Below are 20,132 nucleotides of genomic sequence, written 5' to 3'. Positions count from 1 at the left end.
CTACCCGAAAGTGGACGGCCGACCCGCATCGGCCACACCCTTGTAGCACGAATTGTTATTTCCTTGGTTGAGCATGGTGTTAGGTAATGGATTCATAGTTCTCATAGTTGGCTTCTGAACTGGAGCATGCATGTTGATGGCAGGAAGTATTTAGTTAGCGCTCTGTAACGGCCCATACCCTAGATGGTGCATGGCCATAATAGAATATACATACATACATACATACGTAGCACGAATTGCCGATTGTTTGCCTAGATACAGCTTATACGAGCTCCGGTTTCTCCCCTCCGGTACACACGCAATTTCGCTTCCTTGCACATACGATTAAGCTTAAAATTTTACCTCTCTTGTAAGTGCATATACGTTGCCTGGGAGTGCATAACCTTTTTGGTAAGTGTACAGTGTCTACGTTGGATGGTGCACTTAATTGTTAGCGAAATTGCGTGTGTACCGGGGAGAAACCGGAGCTCGTACAAGCTGTAGAGGGGCCGATTTGATCGCGATCGAGGTGACTCGTATGGATGGGTACGACAGTAAGACTATGGAGCATAAAGACTGCATATAGGGAACTTTGATTTTCGCGATTTTCGCTAAGTCCTACTATGGCGGTACCTTGTGTACGCAGATGTGACCAGGACGCCTCGCAAAACGACTTAAAATTTTGAAGTTCTCGTCTAGCAAAATTTCCCTATATGCAGTCTTTATGCTCCATGCTCTTACAATATGAAATTGTGACTTTGAAGTTGTGCGACTCTGAAAACCAAGAACGATGCTGACGAACGCAGCATTTTATCGAAACTAGTGTAATTCGCCGATATTTCTTATTATTTCTAACCTGTAGATTCCGACAAGCCACCTCCTCAAAATCGCATCTCCCGTATTGTTGGATGAGGCAGATACGAGGCTACTTCGCTGATATTAATTTAACTCAGTCGCCAGGAAAGTATTCTTAGGGAGCCATCCTCTCATTTCTGTAGTTTTCCTCCTGTCCTATTTATTCAACGGCCTCGTGTATATTTACTTTTCAAACTTAACGATGACTGCGACTATGTCTGTCATTCAACCTAATCCTTACCCTTGACGTGTCTGCAGCTTGTGGCTGCATCCTATGCCACTGAAGACGAAGCGGGCTCCCAGTACCTCGCCTTCAACGGCACCATTAGCGCAACCGTGTCCTACCCAACTGAAACCTGAAACCGATAACAAATACTGTTCACAACAAGCGCTTGGTCCTTTCGCTCAATCATATCTTTATGTTGGTGTCAATCCGCCGTGGGACAGCAATCCATTCTTCTTCGAACCCTATCACCTCACTTCCGGCCTAAATTCAGGATTTTTTACCTTCGCCAATGACAGCATCTACAACCTCGACTTTACAGCAGCAGCATATGCGTGTTGGGCAGACGATGGAACACCCTGTGGGCTCATAAAGTTCGATTACCACTTTGTGGGAGAAGAGTTGTTGAATTTGAATATGTCCAAAATAGAGAAAGTTAAAGTAGGCCAGGAAGATGGTTATAATGTCAGTGGGGACCAGACTAGTTGGGTAAATAGTATGACAGAAAGAAGTGCAACAAATGGAGTTAATTTATTGAGTTTTTGTTACGATGCGAATGTTGATTAGTCGAGTCATTTCACCTGGTATGTTCCCGGCTCCTTGCTCATCTCGGACATGTATATCATATCATCAGATGATTTAAATGACACTGATGATGGAAAACAGGAGTGATTCCACCCTCTTCACATATAGCGTAACTTTCTCCAACTCTACAGCCACGGCGTCCATCACTACAAATATTACCAATAGCTCGATGACACTCTCCTTCACCGGCGACTGTATCACCAATTTCACAGCTGGGTACCCTCAGCTTGAGCTCGATACCTCGGATTCCTCAATGCCGCATTTCAGGTACATAAATGGCAACTCCATTCGTTTCAAGGACACCTCTAGCACGTGGAAGGCGGATGCCACACCATTCCCAACCGCGTCGTCGACGTCGGTGTTGCGGACTGGAACAACGACAACCGCACCACTCCTCACTAAGACTATTTCAGCCGGGCAGCCTATTAAGACAGGCGGTGCTAGGGTTGGTATAGTGCGAAACAGCCAGAAAGGCGCCTCTATCGGGGTACTTATTCTGAGCCTTTTTGGTTTCCTTGCTATCTAAAGCGGCGGAATCAACGCTGACTGAGGGCTCCGCGAACTCTTGTCTTGCCTAAAACACCTCGGCTCACGATTTTGTGCTGCATAAGTAATTGCCCCGGCGCCTCTCAGAATAGCCGTTTTCCAATAAGATCAATTGCCATTCAAGATTTGCTAAGAGACTTTACAATGATTGAGTTACCCCCTACTCGAGTTGTACGATGAAGTATGTCCAACGCAGCTTCCATACTTGACACGATTATATTATCCAGCTCTTTCCATTGAAAGAAAAAGAGAAATCTATATTCGAAGGATGTGTATCAACCAAAATAGGAATAAAGATTGTCTCACCTCCTATGTTTGGTCGACAGCGACAATTTTCAGAGGAATGTGGCACGAAGCGTCCGCAGTACCCAAAAGCGTGCCTCGCAGCACCAAACTTTTGGAGGGATACATTGGGAAAACGTCGGTACACTACTCGACCCCAGATTAACACCCAAAGTCTTCCACCAAGCTGCCAGCCATGCTGTTTTCCGCCACGTACAGATGGTATGGAGCTCTGCACTTCGGGAGTGGTCACCAGGTCTAAATTGCTATAAATGGGTTAATATTACGCACGACCACTATAGCAGCGCCGGTGATCGGATGAGTCAAATTCGATTTAAGAGCCAATAACACCTACAAGAAGAGCCACTATGATATGGTAAATGAAGATTCTATATTACCCTTCGTCCAAAAGCTCCCGTATATCCTGTCTAAACCTTCGAGGCTTGAGAGCTTAGAAGTATTTATAAATATCTGGATGAGCAATGAGGCAGCAGAGCACCACAGAGGCCGCAGATTCCCACCCATGGAGCTGGTACTGAATCTCGCACATCTGGCAAAGGTGACCCAAGCGTTGCGGAAGGGCTCGGCGCATCAAGTTTCGAACACCTTAAGAATCTCAGCTTTCATTACCATATTCCCATGACTTTGTAGAGCTTCCCCGTGCGCTTCCAGATACATTGCTCAGCAGGTTACAATACTTGCATCTCGAGGTAACCGATGTTACTGGACCGGATGGAGCGGAAAGTTATGTCAGACAGGCCAATGGCGGTAACGACGGAGATGAAGAATTTCCACTTTTTAGCCTCCAGCAGCTCTATCCAAACGTTAGGTACGCTTTCGGCATCTTCGACATAGTCTCCTGTTGCCCCAATCCGAAGTACCTTAGCGTAGACGGCACACACCACCTCAACGCCGATACCCACCAGCTTCCAGGGGACTAAAATGTCTCACTCTAACACATGTTAACCTTAGTCCAACAACACTCATCCAACTCCTCTCTCCTGCCAAACACCTCGGTCTCAGCGCTTCTTGTCTCACAAACATCTGGCTTGGGGGAGTCAAACTGGCCTCGGCACATGACCCCTGTATTTAACAATATCCATCCTTGCCCCCAACTCCAATACTGCCCGCGGTGGTGACTCGTTCCATTTGGGACGCTGAGTTGGCAGCCGGGTGCGCCAAGATATTATCTAGATGTGGACCTCGTGTTAATTGGACGGGGATGCTTTGGATACTCCCGCAAAGCTTTTGAGGTAGAAGGCTGGGAATGGGGATAAAAACCGTGGTAATTTCCACTAGCTGTGGCTGAAACCGCCAATGATCCATAGGTATATCCGAGGAAGAGATTATGTTCGCCAGATTGGACAACGCTTCGTAAGATGCATTTCGAGTGTATTCCTTCTCGAGACTCTTTGAAACTCCACCAAGAAGAGACACCAAGGATGTAGTAGGTGTTTGACGCAAATCAGAATGAGCTACTCATTCATACGACAACGGAGATGTGTCGTACGTGATCGAAAAGAACAAGACCGCCCACCTACTCGATTTCGTGTGATGCTGATACGACTGGAAGTTCCATCGAGAAGCCCGAATTCGTTGGAGACAGATAAGCAGAAGATAATTGTGGGCCAAGTCCCGCCTTAACAGGAGTGAGATTAGCGCCCTAGATCGCATCAGGCGGAACAGGAGTCTCGGGCGAACTCCTGTTCTACGCTAAGACTGGGGGCCCACACTTCGTGGGGCTAGCCAATAAAAGAAAGGTTTAATTACAGAATTTCACTAGGCCGACTAGTATACAATTGGACGAGGAATTACAAGAAAGTAATTAATACACAAAGCTGCTACAGTAAAATCTCTTTAGTACGATACGGTTTGTTCGGCCGAGCGTATCGTAATACCAATGGTATTGTTATATCAGGAGTCACGTGTTGGGTGAATAAGCAGGAAAGAGAAGGGCTTAATGTCTAAAAAGGCTTAGGATGTCTACCTCGCGGGATAAATAGGGCCCCTTCCCATACAAATTCTCTACTGGTTATACCGATATTGGTGGTGGGTGCCTAACGATATTGTCAAAAGTCAGATTATCGTAATATTACACTAAAAAAGGCTTGATTAAGGAGTGCAGATCGTAATACAGAGGATATCGTTATATACCCCATATCGTACTAAGGAGGTTTTACTGTATTGCACGCCAGATGAGAATCTTTTAGTTCAAACCCACAGTGCCCCCGCAACAATAGCAGCACCAATCACAGCAACAACTGACACCAAGCTACCCCTCGCCGCTCCTGAGCTTGTTGCTGTAACGACTGGTGCATTTGTTCCAGTTGCAGACAGCGTACCAGACGGCGTGAAGTTCGAGTTACTCAAGTCGTAAATCACAATTCCCTTCGCCACAATCGGGACCACCAATTTATTCGACTTCAGGTCCACCGCCACAGACTGGGCCGTAATATTATCAGTAGTGATAGTCTGAACCAGCGTACCCGTCCCGGCGTCGATGATGGCAAGCTTTGGGTCCGGTGCGCCGGTCTTGCTGCCGTTGACCTGATCCTGGTAATTTGCAACGTAGAAGTAGTTGGCGGTGGGGTCGTACACTACGCCGTCTGCACCGCCGACAGCGTTGATGGTTGTGGTGATGTTGCCTGTCGTGACGTCTATGATGAGTGTGTGGGAGACACTGAACGCGAGGATGGAGTCCTGGCTGCATCCTAGCAAGAGCTGCTGGATTTGGCCGAACGCAATGCCGTGGCTGCTGCACTCGGGCACGGGTAGAATCTTAGTGAATTTGAATGTCGATGGGTCAATCACATCAATTTCTCCGCCGGATTGTCGTTGGTCTCAGGTATTGAGAGGTAGAGGAGGCCGCCTGTGGGATTCCATCAGTGCTCTTATCAATATTCAATATTCGTAAAAGGCCATATTGATATTAATATTGAAAAGATATTGAATATTGAATACAGTACAGCCTCAGCATAGCGCTCCATCCGAAAGTAGGCTCCGTACACCCCTGGGCTCTAGTAAAGCTTCAAAATAGCTACTCTCTTGCGACTGCTCTCTCACCATTATCACCTTCGTGATCCTTGGCGTGGTGTAGTAGATGTCGACTGCTCTCTAGATTTTGCCAAGGCCTCCAAAGCCTCTTGTACCACATTCGTCGCCATAAGCCCACATTGAACAGTACCATATTCGATTCTTGCCTTCGCGAATAGCTTTATAAGGGAGAGGATCGCGAGAAAGCTGCCACGTAGAAGTAGCTAACCAGCGCCTTTTACGAGGCAACTTTGGGGTGGTTACATTTGGTGTAGAGTCGCTCGGCGCGTCGTCGTCGTCGCCGCTAGAGTGGGTAAATCAATTAGAATTAAGCTCTGAAATAGCAGAGGAGGATGTATCATCATCCCTAATTACGTCGGTAGATGAGGGAGGCATGGCGTTAATTAAAGGTAGAGTGTACGGGGGGTTGAGCTCTGGGGGGTATAAAAATTGTGCGCAATGACTAGCAAGATTTAATTTAATGTTCGGTAATTTTTGCTTTCTATGGGTTTACCTAACAAATTTGAAACGAGCACGTATTGTAAGGCCACCTTAACTCTAAAAATATTCAATATTCAATATCTTTCAGTATTGAACATATCGTATTGATATTGAATTTGACGTTCAATATTCAATATTGAATATTCAGTAATCAATATTCGATATTGATAAGAGCACTGGATTCCATGCTGGCTTCTCGACTCCGTTCGTGGCATTGGGGAACGTCATGTTGCCAAACGATTTTACGGTCCGTAACTGAGATGAACCAGATGGAGGCGATATCGTCGTCAGGGCCTGTGACAACTGCTAGATTGTGCTTGGCGTCAAAGGTCATCTCATCTGCGCGCTTCTTGGTCTCGAGTTGGACCTTGTCAACGACCTTGTTACTGCTGAGATCGACCACCTTCACAGTGCCATCACCGTCTCCCACGAATAGTTCATTGTGGCCCGGGATTCCGAGAAGGCCAGTTGGACCGGACGTTGGCTTATCCAATGTCCCATTAACAATGTGAGCCCCTACAAAGCCTGATATACTACCTGTCTCTGTGGCAGATGAGAGGTCGACAATGTGAACAATGCCATTGGTACGATCCGATAAATAGTAAACTGTACTTACATCAACACTCGTAGCATTTTTGGGCTTCCAGGGAACAACGGTGGTCGTGTATGGCCCACTTGCGAGAGCGATGGCAGGAAAAGCAATAAAGATTGGAAGAAGAAGCTTCATGGCCGAGGCAACGGTAAATGAATGAAGAAAAACGAGAATATTGTTTCTTCGCAGAGAAGGCTGGTTTGGATCTCCATTTTTGAGGGTGATAACGGCCACACTGCATAGAAGTGCCTGGATGTCATGTTGCAGAGGATGTGGAAAGCCCGTGCTCAGCTGGTGCCTTTTGAGTCGAGTTTGGTGTGATAATGTAGGCTGAAAAGGTCGGCTTGCATCGTGAGAACATGCATTGTAGAGGAACCCGCATTGTGACAGCGAAGTTCCGAGAGCCATCCCTACGGCACGTGCACATTGGTCCCCAGGGCCAATGGATAATCACTGTTTCGCGTACCTGGATTTTCAGTCTCTCGGTCAGCGGTAAAAACCAGAAGCTTGGTTGGCCAAGCTGGCCGTGAGTCAGGAAACATAGGGGCGTCCATCGCTTTACCAACGGGAGGGCCCTGAGGCAACGCCATAGCTCAAAAGCGACGAGTAGGAGGCTGGATTTACAAAGTGCCACTCACCTCGTGTTATCAGCACGGAGCTGTATTGAGTGCATGCAGGCTCTTAAGTCACACCAGAAGGAACAGTTTTCGTTAAAACGTGGTGTCGGCCGCGTCGGCCTCAGGGGCTGCAACCAATCAATTTCACCTTAATTTCGCTTACATGATCACAGCCTTGCAACCCCGCACGCCCGCATTTAGGTGATACCCGTGGTGATCCGACCCAAGAGTTAAGCTTGATTGGTGAAGAGATAAGCCTCGAAAGCCAAAGACGCTTCGCAGCGCTTGGTTGATCACGATCGGAGACACACCACCAATGGGATCGAATCGAGAAACCTTAATCCTGCCTTATCAACGCCAATAACAAACATCAATCCAGTAGTGAGTTAAACGCTTTCAATTATTTGGAGCTGTTCTGATTTGATTCGACCAGTTGGTACTGGTGAAAGAGATGAATCAAGCGAGGCACATCCACCCACTCCAACACAGTCTTCTCGGAAGCCAGTGGCTCATCCTGCTTTGATAATCTTTTTCTTAACTAGGATCATCACAAACCCTTGTAATAATGCAGACTAGGGTATGCGCAGGCCAAAGATCAATGTGCCGGCGAATGGCTGACTGAGCACTCCTTGCTCTTGTAGATGAGTTCACCTTGCGCCCCACTACAGCAGTAATATCTCAGAAAGGAAACCGCCTCAGCAAGGGACCACCGATGATATAAATGTCAGGATACTCGCTGAATATTACCCTAGTTAATGGAGAAATATACATGCTGACAACCCTTTTATAGGGTTTCTTTGAGTGTCACCGCAGACCACAGAGCACCACATGCGAACAAGTTACATTTTGCCGAGTTAATTACAACCCTACTTAATACCGTAATTTATCATCCATAACTGTCCAACGAAACATCTAATTGGAAGAGCTACGACGGTCTCAATGTCATGCGTAATTTAGCAGAGCTGGATAGCGGGAGGCACCGTCTGTTGGACACAACGCACTTGGTAATTTCATCTCCTTCCTAGATTTTAATTAGATGACTAGCAGAACGGCTTGTTCACAAACATACTTAAATAAATGCAACTCCAGAGAAAATTACACTCAGAATTTGTTCTAGCTTCCCAAAGGTATTCTGCCTAGCAATTTTGTCTCTGTATATCTCTATTAACGGTGGTGGACTAGAACGAGTGTATGGAGGAAATGTACTAATACTCTTTCCTATTGCGGAATATTAGCACTGTTATGATAAGCTGCGATATGCGTTGGATGACCTCTATCAGAGGAAGGACATACTCAACAGGAATGAATAAATGGCTGTTTAAGAGAGTGGGGCATTCAGAGACACTGGGGTGGAGATGAAGGTAGAAACTAGACAATCGTCTTTGTCTGGGATGGTTGCTAGAGATTGGATAGCCAGATCCTGAATATGGGGTTTCGTAAGGAGGTCCGTTGTTGAAAGTATATTCTGAATAGTTTCGAGTACCGGTATCTGGGTTCGAAGTTTGGTTAAGAAGTGTTCACAAATGTTTAGCTGGATTCTGAGCTGGGAGGTTGTAGCAAGTGTAATGTACTGCATCTCATCTCGACATATCCTGGCTGGCATCATTTCCTTGTATTATAACAACCATTTGCCGAGTCTGCATATCCTAAGCGGACTGCAGAGTAACTTCGCGGCAAAACCCTGTTCAGAAAGTACATGGGATTTTAGATCAGACCATAGATGACAAAAAGCATTCCTGAACTTGCGAAAGCACAATGCTGTCCCACCCTCCTTTTCGTAGAGTCTTTTAAGGCCCCCCTTTACCTATCATACATATGTAATCGTTCAATGCATTAATCATGTACACTCTGTCCTTTGAGGCAAGCAGTCCCGCACCTCATGCACCCTCTCGCATAATACAGACCGCTCAGGCCCGCATCTCCACACGGCACTGGATGTAAAAAAGTGCGAGAGGGAGAAGCAACCTCCAAATGCATCTCTTTCACCGCTTCAAGGGCTGTTGAGAGTAGCAGCTAATTAGCGCATCCGGGAGGTCCCACCGCTTAATCGTCTCCGCTTCTACCAACCCCGCTGTCAGCGCCCACTCCGACTTCGTCGCCCTACGGCCCACTTGAACTGTGCACACCATCCTTCCCCCGCCAGAGGCCCTTTCTTCCCTCCGCCCTCACGGACTGTCCCCACCTCCAGTAGTTCCTGCTTCGCCTTGTCGCATGCCTCTCTGACCTGCGCCGCACTCCACGGTGGACCCCCGACCTCGCCTCCATGTCTTGTTAGTAGCCGTAGGCATGTTGCTTCTAGCCCTTCCATGACGCATACAAGAAACATCTTGCCAATCGCTTTCTGCTTCTCGTCTTCGTGCCAGGTTCCGATTGGGACATTAACCTGCGTGGTGCGGACGTCAGTGAAGCCGGCTGCTTCGAGGAGGGACGTCGTGATGTGCGCGGTTCCGAGTGCTTTACCAGAGGTTCGAGCCGCTTGCACGGTCGCGTTGTAGAGCACTCTTAAGTTCGGGAATGTTTTCGCAGGAACTTTCCGAGACTTCCCTTTTGCGGTGGTAGAACAGGAGGCGGATGCTGGGCTGTCGTCGGGCTCGTGGATTTCGATCTCGTAGTCTGCAACTTCCACCCAGCCGCCTGGAGCAAGGCTTTTGTAGATTTCCTTGTAGACGGCGGGCCAGTTTGCGAAGGCGCCTTTGAGACCGCGAAGGTGGATGAAATCGAAAGGCTCGGAGAAGTTCCAGCCGATGGGGGGCTCTACAAAACTTTCGAGGGTGTGTGGGTCGAAACGTGGAGGTGGAGTGGAGGCTTCTACGGCTTGTTTTTGTTTGCCTTTTAAGGAGAGGCTTGGTGCTTGCTGAGAAGATCCGTCGGTGTGTTGGGTGGTAGTGCTCCCTGTGCTTCGCGCGGCGGCGGCTGTGGTTGCATTCTTGTGTTTTGAGGAGTCCTCTGTGGTATTTATAATACGTTGCTCTTGACCGTTTCTCTTGCTCGCTTTTAGTTCTAGCGCCTCTATCCCTACCTGAGACTCATCTATTCCACCTTCCATACTCCATATATCCAAGTCGTCAATTTCCCATCGCACCCCCCTTTCCTCTACTTCTGTACCTAAAGTGCCACTCCTCTCCCTCCCGCTCAATTCCACGGCTTCGACATCCCACACTGCCAAATCAATCCCCACGACATCTGCGTAGGGAAAACGGTCGGCAATTCCAACAGCCCAGTCGCCAGGCCCAGTGCCAAGATCCAAGATCCGGGTAACGGCAGCAGTGATAGGTGCGGTTGTGAGCGCACCTGAAAGTGCAGAAAGGTAGACTTGGTGGAGAACTGATAAGCGAGTTTGCTCGGCAGCATCACAGGGCATGAAGTATGAAGCATTTGGATAGGTGCGGGAGTTTTCAGTGACGGTAGTTAGATCGGTGGAGTGTAGGGTGCGGGTTGAGATTCTAGGAATAGGATGTTAGCATGCTTTACGAGGTCAGGGAATGGAGGAGATGGAAAGTAATAGGTCGCTGTGCGGGTTTGTGTCGGTGCGAGACTAGTGCCGTGGGATACCAAGTAAATGCATGTGAATTTGAAGATAGCGCTGAGAAGTAGGGGAGAAAAGGCAACGATGGACAGTTCGATAGAATTGGAGGGAAAGAGAAACGATTGTCTTACATAGACGATGTGGAAGTGCCCGACGACTCCGAGTCTCCCCTTCCGCGTTTCTGTGTGGCTGTACGAGCATCTGCCGGATTGTCGGGTGGTGGCGGGTCCTCCTCCATGGCCACGGGTCCGGGAGCCAGTACAACTAGTTTCAACGTCCCTCGTTGTCCTCATAAAATTATCACGAAGGACGAAATAGTAACCCACAGATTTTGGAGCTATGATTAGACTTGTAAGTCGTTTGGAGCCAGAGATGGCGCTGAGAATATAGCGTGACGCAGTAGGCAGTATGAGTGCTGCAGGTCGCCCTTTCTGCACCTGACTCAGGGAGGTATGGGTAGGTAGGAAGATGGGTAGGTGGGTATGTCTCGTATGCCGGCTAGGTAAATATCTCTTCCTCTCCGAGAACCGGAGTAAAGTACAGTTCGATAAAGTCACAGTGGATGTAGAAAGCAAACAAATATAGCGGAGGACGAGATGAAATGTTCAGCCTTCGCTGTAGACTAAGCAAACAATAGTCTTGATCATTCAGCCACAACGGGGCAGACAGAATGGAAAATTGGAGATGCAAGTAATGCGAGCAATGCATGGATATGCAAGAATAGACCAGAAGTACGAAGCACTGAAAGCCCAGAAGCAGAGAAGCACAGAAAACACCGAAGCCCACAAGCCCACAAGTCCAGAAGCACAACCCCCCCAGCGTTTTGGAGAACCCCAACCACACACCCAGGCACCTGTAATCAGCAACCAGCAACTAGCAAGTCTACCCAGCACGACAATGCGACAATGCCATTACATTCACGTGAAGGAGAATTCAGAAGATGCGAGATACGAGTGGAATTTGCGTAGATTAGACAAAATAGATAGAAGCGATGGCTACTCTGCACCGTAACGTCAAGCGCAATATGTCCAGCGTGCGCTATCAGAGGAGACGAGGCCCCAAAAAGTACTGCACAACTGCACAACTGCACGCCTGCAGCGTCCTGGACTCCTTGATGACAGTTAGTAGAGGGGTTGTGCCACAAGGCCAGGCGAAATGCAAGCAAGCCCGCTCGAGTGTCCCTGCGCTCCGCCAGGCCTTGCCAGTCGAGCCCAACCCAATAAAAAGCCGCAATGCGTCGGCCAGCAGCAGTGAAATGATGCATGATCGGGCTGGAGGGAAGGCTGCTGGTTCCAAGGGAACATGGCGGGATATGCGCACCTCGCCTTCGTTAGCTGGAGAAACACCCCGGACTTAGGCGTGTAGCAAACTGTCGTGGATCGCGGGTTGCCCACCAGGGCAGCATATGGCTGCAGGCCATTCTGCCTAGCCGAAGCACCCGCAGTCTCCAGAATTCCCAGCAAATCCGCGACCCCAGGGGCATGCACCCTATCACAGCCTGTGCAAGTGCTGTCAGTCAACAACCCGCGCTCGGACGCTGGCCTAATCCGGCACCCCCGTGCTTTCGTCCCGCGCGCGGTAACTGCCCTTATTGGCCCTTCGACCGTGCCGGGGTGTTGGGGGATGTTGGGGGTTGCTTGGAGACTGCTGGGCCTGCCCGAGCATCTTGTGTCTCGGGGGCGTTCCTCGGGGCCCTGAACACGGCTTGAACCGGACATCTTGCTGCTGCCCTCGAGGAACACCACCATCGCTGGGGTTTTGTCCGTACAAGTTGGCAATCAGGAACAGGGAAAGTGCTTGCTGGGGAAGCGGGAGGAAGCAGCTGCGTGTTGCTTGTCCTTGGGCGAAGTGGAAACTGAGCGATTTGAGCGGCGACCGGTGAGCCCTGTAAGCCCAAGGGGAGTACAGCAACCGCCTTCTATGCATGCGATCTATTGTCGACGTGATGTTCTCGGGAGGTACGAGTCAGTATCGGTCGTGGCAATCATGAAAAGGTCAAAATTGCCTAGCAGGCAACTGCTAATACATTTCCAAAACGTTGGATCGGGCCGCATTTAGCCAACAACACGCGCGGCTAACCACAAGGTACATGTATAATACAAAGCTCAGACGCCGGATTTATCTTATCCACTTTCTGGCGTTTAGAGGCTGATAACCTCATTGCTACATCCTGCCACGTCTCAGTGCCCTCTGTCAGATTCCGGATCGCCTTGCAAATCTCTTCTTCGCTTGCGCGTACTTGTTTCATCGTCTGCAAGGCATCGGGAAGTCAGCAGTTTCCTCATCATTATATCAGAATCGTATGATGGAACTTACGTCACGATCTCTTAACGTGAATGCGCTGTCCTTGAGAGATTCTATAACCGTAACGCATTAGCTGTCTTTCTCCGCAATATGGAACGTTATGAATACATACGAAAATCTATGGTGAAGCCGGATGGAGTACCGAGCTCGTCATTGCGTGCGTAGCGTCTGCCAATGCTCGTGGCGGAGTAGCCCACACGGCTAGAGATACCGAGGGCGCGAGGCTTATTTGAAAGCCTTCGCACAGTAGGAGCCCACCATTCTTGAGTTGAGATCGGCACAATGAGTATCTTGTTGGAGCGGTGATTGGAGGGAAGGATATGACCTGCATTGGGATTAGAATGCTTTGTACTGGCATACTGACTGGACTGAGCTTACGCAACGGGATTCATCCTCTGGGCGAACCCAGAAGTTATGTTCAATCAATCTTGGGCTCCGTCAGCATATCAGGAGTAGAGGACTTACGCATAGAATACGCCTAATGCGAAGGAAGATTCAATTACGTTGGGAATATATTCCCATCGGTTTTCAATCCTAGTACGCTTCTCGATATTGATGAGATCTTTGTCTAGTTCTACTTTGCCATTACCAACACCATTTACATCAATGATAATTTTGCCTTTGTTCTTTAAATTGGTTGAAAGCTTTTCTCGCATGTCCTCGGTGAGGGCTTTAATTGCATCTTCAACTGTCTTTCTATCTTAAATTTTGGGCCGAATTTTTTCCGGTCAAGATCGACCTGCCATTCTTCGATCTGAAGCGGTTCTTTGCGTGCTTCCCTGACCAGTAAAGGAGCACCTGTTCGCTCAGTGTGTACTGATAAATTGTGCACTTCGATCAGCGCATCCAACGCATTCTATCCAACCATAGCTTGTTAATAGTTCCGCATCCCGGCAGTCTGTAGCATAATACGCCATTTCGTTCTGCATGTGCTGCCTAAATCGGAGCTTCGTTTTATTTACGCCAATTTTCAAGGAAGAGCTGTACTCATGCAAGAAAGTAGCCGAGCGTCTCGTTGTCAACAATCCCGGTCTCAACGGCCCTCCCAATCGGGGTGGACTGAACCTGAACCTGACTCTTGCCAGTAAGCTGGACGTCCCGAGTCAGAAGATCTAGCTTAATATGCTTGACCTCAGCGAAGCGGTGGTGCTTCTTTCCGCCCTCGGGGTCCACGAAATGTTCAATCTCAGCCATAAGGAATTCACGAACTCGAAGCAGGCCCGATTTTGGGGCGATTTCATTTCGGAAGGATTTTCCAATTGAAGCAGATGCAATTTGGGTGGGGGGGCATGGCCTCATTGTTAAAATCAAAAAGTTTTTGGAAGTTCGAAAATTGACTCTGAGCGGTCTCGCCTCTTAAATAAGCAGGGTTATTGGACAATGGTCCGGTCGATGTCTGAAACATGAGATTAAACACAACTGGCGAAAGTATTTTGCCGCCAGTGGCGGGGCTTCTGATATCGTACTTCTTCATCAAGACACCGAGTTCTTCGCTATTGTAATTGTCAATCTAGCATTAGTTAGCCCACATTAGCGAAATATTCCGAGTTAGCCCCACCTTTGCGAGAACCTTTTCGTATTCCTGAAATACAGCATTATCCAGTTTAACAGCCTTGGCCTTCTTCTTTTTCATTTTCGGGTCTATGCTCCCCTTCATGTTGTTGGCTCCAGGCTTCCATATTAATTTTTAATCGAGATTCGAGCCCCTCTTCAACTAGGTGGTCAGCACGGAAGATTTCTCCGGTTTGAGGGTCCTTGCATAACCAGTCGGAGAATTGGTCTACATGGCCACTGGTCTTAAGGACTTCATAGGGTGTCAACGTTGTGCAATCCACTTTACACTGTTAGCTGTCGTTCCTAATTATAGCTGCATGCCACATACCTTCAAGAATATCCTCTTCTTGAACAAAATGTTTCCTCCACGTATCGACTATATTGGCCTGAAGAGAGGTTCCAGGAGGTCCGTAGTCGTAGAGACCCTTCATAAACTATTAGCGAAGTAAAAGAACAAGGCGATAGTGAGACAGCTTACAGATACACCGCCATATATTTCGAAAGAGGGAGTGTAGAAGCTACGGTCATTAGACCCCGCTCAGAAATAAGTCTTTGGATGTCTTACAGTCGCCTGCGCATGAGATACTCAAGAGAAGCTCTATCGAAGGGCCTACCATTCTTCATCATCATGGCATAGGCCATGGTGGCTTCTTTATACGGGCCGTCATGCTGAAATGAGGCATGTGCTGATTTGAAGGTTCGAACTTGGAGAGCAACGCTACGCTGGACGCGAGGAAACTGCTTGGTGCAACTGAAGCGCAACAGGTTACAAAGCTGGCGCATAAACCTCTATATCTCCCTTGGATGAGAGGGGAAGAGAAGGAGTTAGTAATTAGTAGAGTGGGAGCTATTACTGTCCGAGGGATTTCTGTGACTTTTTCAATTCTCAAACCGGATCACCAGAACTTCGGCAGAACAAAGTTCCGGACAACTCCAAAAATTATTTCCACGCCTTACCATGAAACATCGAAACGTCGTAGCTTCCGCCCGCGAGGCCAAGGGCCAAACTATTTAGCACGAGCTATCCTACCTTCTTGAGGAAATTATATATCTTTTCTGTACACACAAATCTCGAGCGCACGAAATACGGCTGGAATCTCATAGCCTTAACAGCCAAGTTCCAGGTTTTACTTTAAATGATTTACTGACAGCTACGTCAATCAAGTTCACGACCCGTTCCTGTTTGGGGGGTTTGGCTTCTTCTCCTCTCGCCAATTGCATATCCCGCCCACTAAGCGGCCTATTATCGTGATCGCCTTCATCTCCGAGACAGAATATGGCTTCCTCTAAAACATTTCTTTCCTCCAAGTCTGCGCTCCCCTTCAGGACAGCAAATAAGGCGAAGCGGCGAGATTTTCACATAAAGCAAAAGAAAGCCAGGGATAGCATCAAAAGGGATGAGAGGTTTCGTCGGAGAAGAGAAGAGGAGAAGGATCCTAGGCTGCGCGAAGAGAGACAGGCCCGGAATAAGCCAATTACCATCGACCAGAAAAGAACTTGGGATGGTATTGGTGGGGATGAAGGGGATGCGTTGGGGCTTGCTGTTGATGTTGACCGAATAAAGAGGCAGAAGACAGCAGATACGAATAATGACATAGAAGATGCAGCCGCAATAAATGGCGAGAAAGTGGACGAAGTGGAAGACGATGCGGATAGCATGTTAGATGAGGATAGTGATGAGGCATCCGATGTTGACGATAAATCCTCCATGCGGAAGCGCAAATTGCAACCTACTCCGACTAATCGCGCAACCAGTCCAACGACTTCAACAGGCACTAACCTCGACCTCAGTCCTGAATATCTACTCTCCAAATTTCCTACACTCTTTAAACCGCCCCCGGAACCAAAAATTCTCATCACGACATCCATTAACAGCACCCTCTATAATGAAGGCTCGCTTCTTACCTCATTATTTCCTAACAGCACCTTTATCCGCCGTACAGCACATCATTATGGACACAAGTTCTCCGTCCGCGAGATCTCGAAATTTGCCTCAAATAGAGGCTACACGACGTTGATCGTGCTTATGGAAGATCAAAAGCGGCCGGCGGGTTTAGATATTGTACACCTGCCATCGGGTCCTATGTTCCATTTTACCATTTCCAATTGGGTCGATGGCAGGAGGTTACCTGGCCACGGCAACCCAACAAACCATTTTCCAGAACTCATTCTGAATAACTTTCGCACGCCGTTAGGTCTACTGACTGCACATCTCTTCCGCACAATGTTCCCACCCCAGCCAGAGCTCGCTGGTAGACAAGTTGTGACGTTACATAACCAGCGTGATTACATTTTCCTGCGCCGGCATCGGTATGTGTTTAGAGAAAAGAGGTCTACTGAGAAGAGCGTGGTAGGGACGGATGGGAAGGTCGTGAAGGGTGTTGAAGATATCAGAGCTGGCCTTCAGGAGTTAGGCCCTAGATTTACTTTGAAGCTAAGGAGAATCGACAGGGGAATTCAGAGGACAAGTGGACAGGAATGGGAATGGAAGGCGGGGATGGAGAAAGTACGGACGAGGTTCCAGATGTAAAGAGGCTTGCATTGATACCAATGAAATTGATCTTCACTGCATTTCAAATGTTAGATGTGCATCATTATTGATGTTCGCTCACCGTATCCTATTCATCTATATGAAGCGTGTATGTTGCTCGGTCGTCTTTATCTGCACTGTAAGTGATAAAAGTAGGGAATAGACTCAAATCCAGACCTTTGAGCTCACAACAATTTTGTCTTTCGGGACGGCCGGCCGGCCGGGATATTTGGCGCTTCAAAAGATATTTTGTCTGAGATAATGCACCTGACGTAAACACCGATCATTCCGCTATGCTAGGGGTCAATGATACATGCCCTCTCGTTCATTACTAGAGTTTACGAGGGCCCAAATCTAGTGATCAGCTTCCCTCCCCCAATAGCCTCTCACTGCTTGATAACTTTTCCCATATATACAACCATTGCAGCAATGATATCTAACCAATCCCGTGCCTCCGATGCGCCGAAATATCCTCTAGTGGGTCTGTTCCTCAGTGGTGCTCCTCCCCATGACCATGCTCTTCTTGTAAGAACATCTGTTCATACACCAAATATCCCGCGAATGCCACTGTAGCTATGCCGAGACCAGGGAACGCGCCTTTGAATCGGTTGAAGCGGGTGAAAGGGCCGGTATATCGCCATGCCTCTCTGCGGTAGGCATCAGCATTTCCACTTCAGCCCGCCGTAGAAATAACCCCAAGTAATTAAAGAGACTCACGCTCTTGCCCACGGATCATTCTTTGGATGACCACCTGCTGCGGCGAACTTCTTAGGGTCGAAACCAGTGACGGAGGGGCGTGGTGCCATTGTGATGCTAGGCACAGTGAGTCAGCAATTGGTCTTGATGTGATGAATCTTTAGTCGATATGTAAACATAAGTATCATACGCACAGGATTTTCTTCCCGGCGATGGGAAGAGAGGGAAGTCGATATGGCTTGCGTCGCGGTCGTTCGTTGAAGCTTCTCCGTCGGCTCGCTTGATGAGCACCTCAAAGTCCGCACTGACCAGCTTCAAGCCTTCCGCTCTCTTCTGCATCAAACACGCACCTGGACTCCCCACCCACCACGCCCTTCACCACGACCCTCTCTACCCAGCTCTACAGCTTTCAATCATTCTCACAAACACCACAAAGCTTCTGCAGTCCATCCAGCCCTCGAATAATTTCCAACACCCCGGATGAACGCGTCTCATCGCAAATCTCCCCGACGGCGCTCTCATCTACACCTTCGGTAGCACACAACAATGCCACCAACCGTGTCCCGTTTTCCGGGCTCCAATCTCTCCAATCCCTTCGCCCACCTTCCCAACCACCCACCTCATCAACAACTGCATTTGCAGCAGCCTCACCAGCAGAACCTCGCACACCCTGGCTTCGGTGGTGGAGGGAACCCACCTCATAACCTGAACCTCTTTGGTCCGAATCAGAATAACTTCCCTAGCGCTAATACAAGTATAGGGGGAGGACTAGGCGCGGGCGGGCTGGGAGGAGCAGGAGGGACGGGTTTAGCAAGTCATGCGGCGCAGATGGGGTTTGCGCATGGCGCGCAGTTGCAGCAAGAGGCGGCAATGGGACGGGCAGCGGATGGCGGGAAGGGAATGGGGCAGAGGATTAGAGAGGTATGGAGGGGGAATCTACATCAGGAAATGGAGATTTTGAGGGGTTTAGTGGATCAGTATCCGTACATTAGTATGGTAAGTTATCTCGGTCCTTATTATCACTGGGAGATATCAAGAGACGAAGATTGGGGAGCCGAAGGGAGATAGCTGCGAGTTCTGTCGCTTGATAGGACTTATAGGTTTGTGTTGATGGAGGCTGAATTTGGACACAGGACACTGAATTCCCCGGCGTCGTCGCCCGGCCCATGGGCGAGTTCCAAACCAAAGCATCCTACCACTACCAAACTGTCCGCTGCAACGTCGATCTGCTCAAAATAATTCAGCTAGGCATAACCCTTTTCTCCCTCACCGGCGACGTTCCACCCTCGCAATTAGACTCATCCGCTTTGGGCGTTCCTTCCCGTCCGCAATACGCCAACAACCTAATCATGTGCCCCTGCACCTGGACTTTCAACTTCCAGTTCTCTCTAGAGGACGACATGTACAACGAAGAAAGCATCTCGATTCTCAAAAAGTCTGGCGCCGATTTTGAGAAACACGCCGCCCAAGGCATTAACCCACTAGAATTCGGCTCCTTGCTCATCACCTCCGGCCTCACCCTCAACACAGACGTAAACTGGATATCCTTCCACTCGGGCTACGACTTCGCCTACCTAGTCAAAATGTTGTGGTGCCGCCAGCTGCCCACAGACGAGGAGCAGTACCGCGCGCTAGTCAACATATTCTTCCCGCGGCTGCTAGACGTCAAGTTCCTGTGGCGGCACGCCAACAAGCTCGTCATGCGCGGCGCCATCGGCAGCCAGGCGACCACGATCCTCAACAACCTCGGCACAAAGAGCGGGCTCCAGGACCTCGCGGACGAGCTGGGCTGCCAGCGCGTCGGCGCGCAGCACTCGGCCGGCAGCGACGCCTGGCTGACCGGCGCCGTCTTCTGGGAGCTGCGCAAGAAGATCTTCGACGGTTCCATCCCGGACGAGATGAACGGCCAGATGTGGGGCCTCACCGGCGTCGGTGCGCCTGCGTCGGCGGCTGCTCAGGCCGCCGTGCTAGCCGCGCAAGGCGCCGGAGGGTATCAGCAGCAGGGCACCATGAATGGCGCCATGATGGGCTTCCATACCGGCGGTACCCCGAACACGCATCGTGAGGGCGGAGGAGGAGGACCGAGCACGCCGACGACGAATCCGGCTGGTTTGGCGAGCACGCCAGGGCCTCAGGGGCATGGCGGCGGGATGGTGACGCCCGGCGGGGCCTTTGGGAATTTCACTTACGGCGGGAAGTAAATGGGCGGAAAAGAAGGGAAGAAAAGGATGGGTTGTACGTTGAAGTGGTCGGAAAGGGGGTCGGGAGTTTTTTTGGGCTGGTTGGTCCGTGTTGTTCCCCGGATAGGG

The 20,132-nt window shown here is 49.2% G+C and overlaps 6 protein-coding genes across 6 annotated transcripts; 2 read left to right on the top strand and 4 right to left on the bottom strand.

Annotated features, from left to right (window-relative positions):
- Positions 1–1,036: 1,036 nt before the first annotated feature.
- On the top strand, positions 1,037–2,168 carry K441DRAFT_680971 (uncharacterized protein; the record flags this gene model as incomplete). The annotated part of the gene is made up of 4 exons (XM_067651423.1): positions 1,037–1,050; positions 1,093–1,522; positions 1,625–1,641; positions 1,724–2,168. The coding sequence occupies 4 exons, from the start codon at positions 1,037–1,039 to the stop codon at positions 2,166–2,168; spliced, it is 906 nt and encodes a 301-aa protein (XP_067499233.1).
- Positions 2,169–6,427: 4,259 nt separating this feature from the next.
- Positions 6,428–7,266, bottom strand: K441DRAFT_667353 (uncharacterized protein). Its single transcript, XM_067649824.1, has 3 exons — positions 7,235–7,266; positions 6,621–7,062; positions 6,428–6,547 (listed from the first exon to the last, which is right to left on the bottom strand). Exons 2-3 carry the CDS (start codon positions 7,002–7,004, stop codon positions 6,521–6,523), a joined length of 411 nt encoding a protein of 136 aa, XP_067499232.1. The 5' UTR covers positions 7,005–7,062; positions 7,235–7,266; the 3' UTR covers positions 6,428–6,520.
- Positions 7,267–9,264: 1,998 nt separating this feature from the next.
- K441DRAFT_667348 (uncharacterized protein) lies at positions 9,265–10,800 on the bottom strand. Its single transcript, XM_067649823.1, has one exon. It carries the CDS (start codon positions 10,572–10,574, stop codon positions 9,288–9,290), a length of 1,287 nt encoding a protein of 428 aa, XP_067499231.1. The 5' UTR covers positions 10,575–10,800; the 3' UTR covers positions 9,265–9,287.
- A 2,013-nt stretch (positions 10,801–12,813) lies between these two features.
- K441DRAFT_689915 (glycyl-tRNA synthetase) lies at positions 12,814–15,239 on the bottom strand (the record flags this gene model as incomplete). The annotated part of the gene is made up of 13 exons (XM_067652346.1): positions 12,814–12,990; positions 13,056–13,096; positions 13,156–13,406; positions 13,509–13,735; positions 13,783–13,841; positions 13,876–14,029; positions 14,067–14,337; positions 14,423–14,553; positions 14,602–14,667; positions 14,759–14,877; positions 14,926–15,022; positions 15,076–15,115; positions 15,163–15,239. 13 exons carry the CDS (start codon positions 15,237–15,239, stop codon positions 12,814–12,816), a joined length of 1,710 nt encoding a protein of 569 aa, XP_067499230.1.
- A 336-nt stretch (positions 15,240–15,575) lies between these two features.
- Positions 15,576–17,271, top strand: K441DRAFT_667345 (Brix-domain-containing protein). The gene has a single exon (XM_067649822.1). It carries the CDS (start codon positions 15,874–15,876, stop codon positions 17,125–17,127), a length of 1,254 nt encoding a protein of 417 aa, XP_067499229.1. The 5' UTR covers positions 15,576–15,873; the 3' UTR covers positions 17,128–17,271.
- Positions 17,272–17,357: 86 nt separating this feature from the next.
- Positions 17,358–17,940, bottom strand: K441DRAFT_667344 (uncharacterized protein). The gene is made up of 2 exons (XM_067649821.1): positions 17,845–17,940; positions 17,358–17,774 (listed from the first exon to the last, which is right to left on the bottom strand). The coding sequence occupies exons 1-2, from the start codon at positions 17,931–17,933 to the stop codon at positions 17,618–17,620; spliced, it is 246 nt and encodes an 81-aa protein (XP_067499228.1). The 5' UTR covers positions 17,934–17,940; the 3' UTR covers positions 17,358–17,617.
- Between the last annotated feature and the right edge of the window lie 2,192 nt (positions 17,941–20,132).

Source organism: Cenococcum geophilum, assembly GCF_001692895.1.
Source record: "Cenococcum geophilum 1.58 unplaced genomic scaffold K441scaffold_54, whole genome shotgun sequence".
NCBI lineage: Eukaryota > Fungi > Ascomycota > Dothideomycetes > Gloniales > Gloniaceae > Cenococcum > Cenococcum geophilum.
This window is presented reverse-complemented; position numbering and strand designations above follow the sequence as displayed.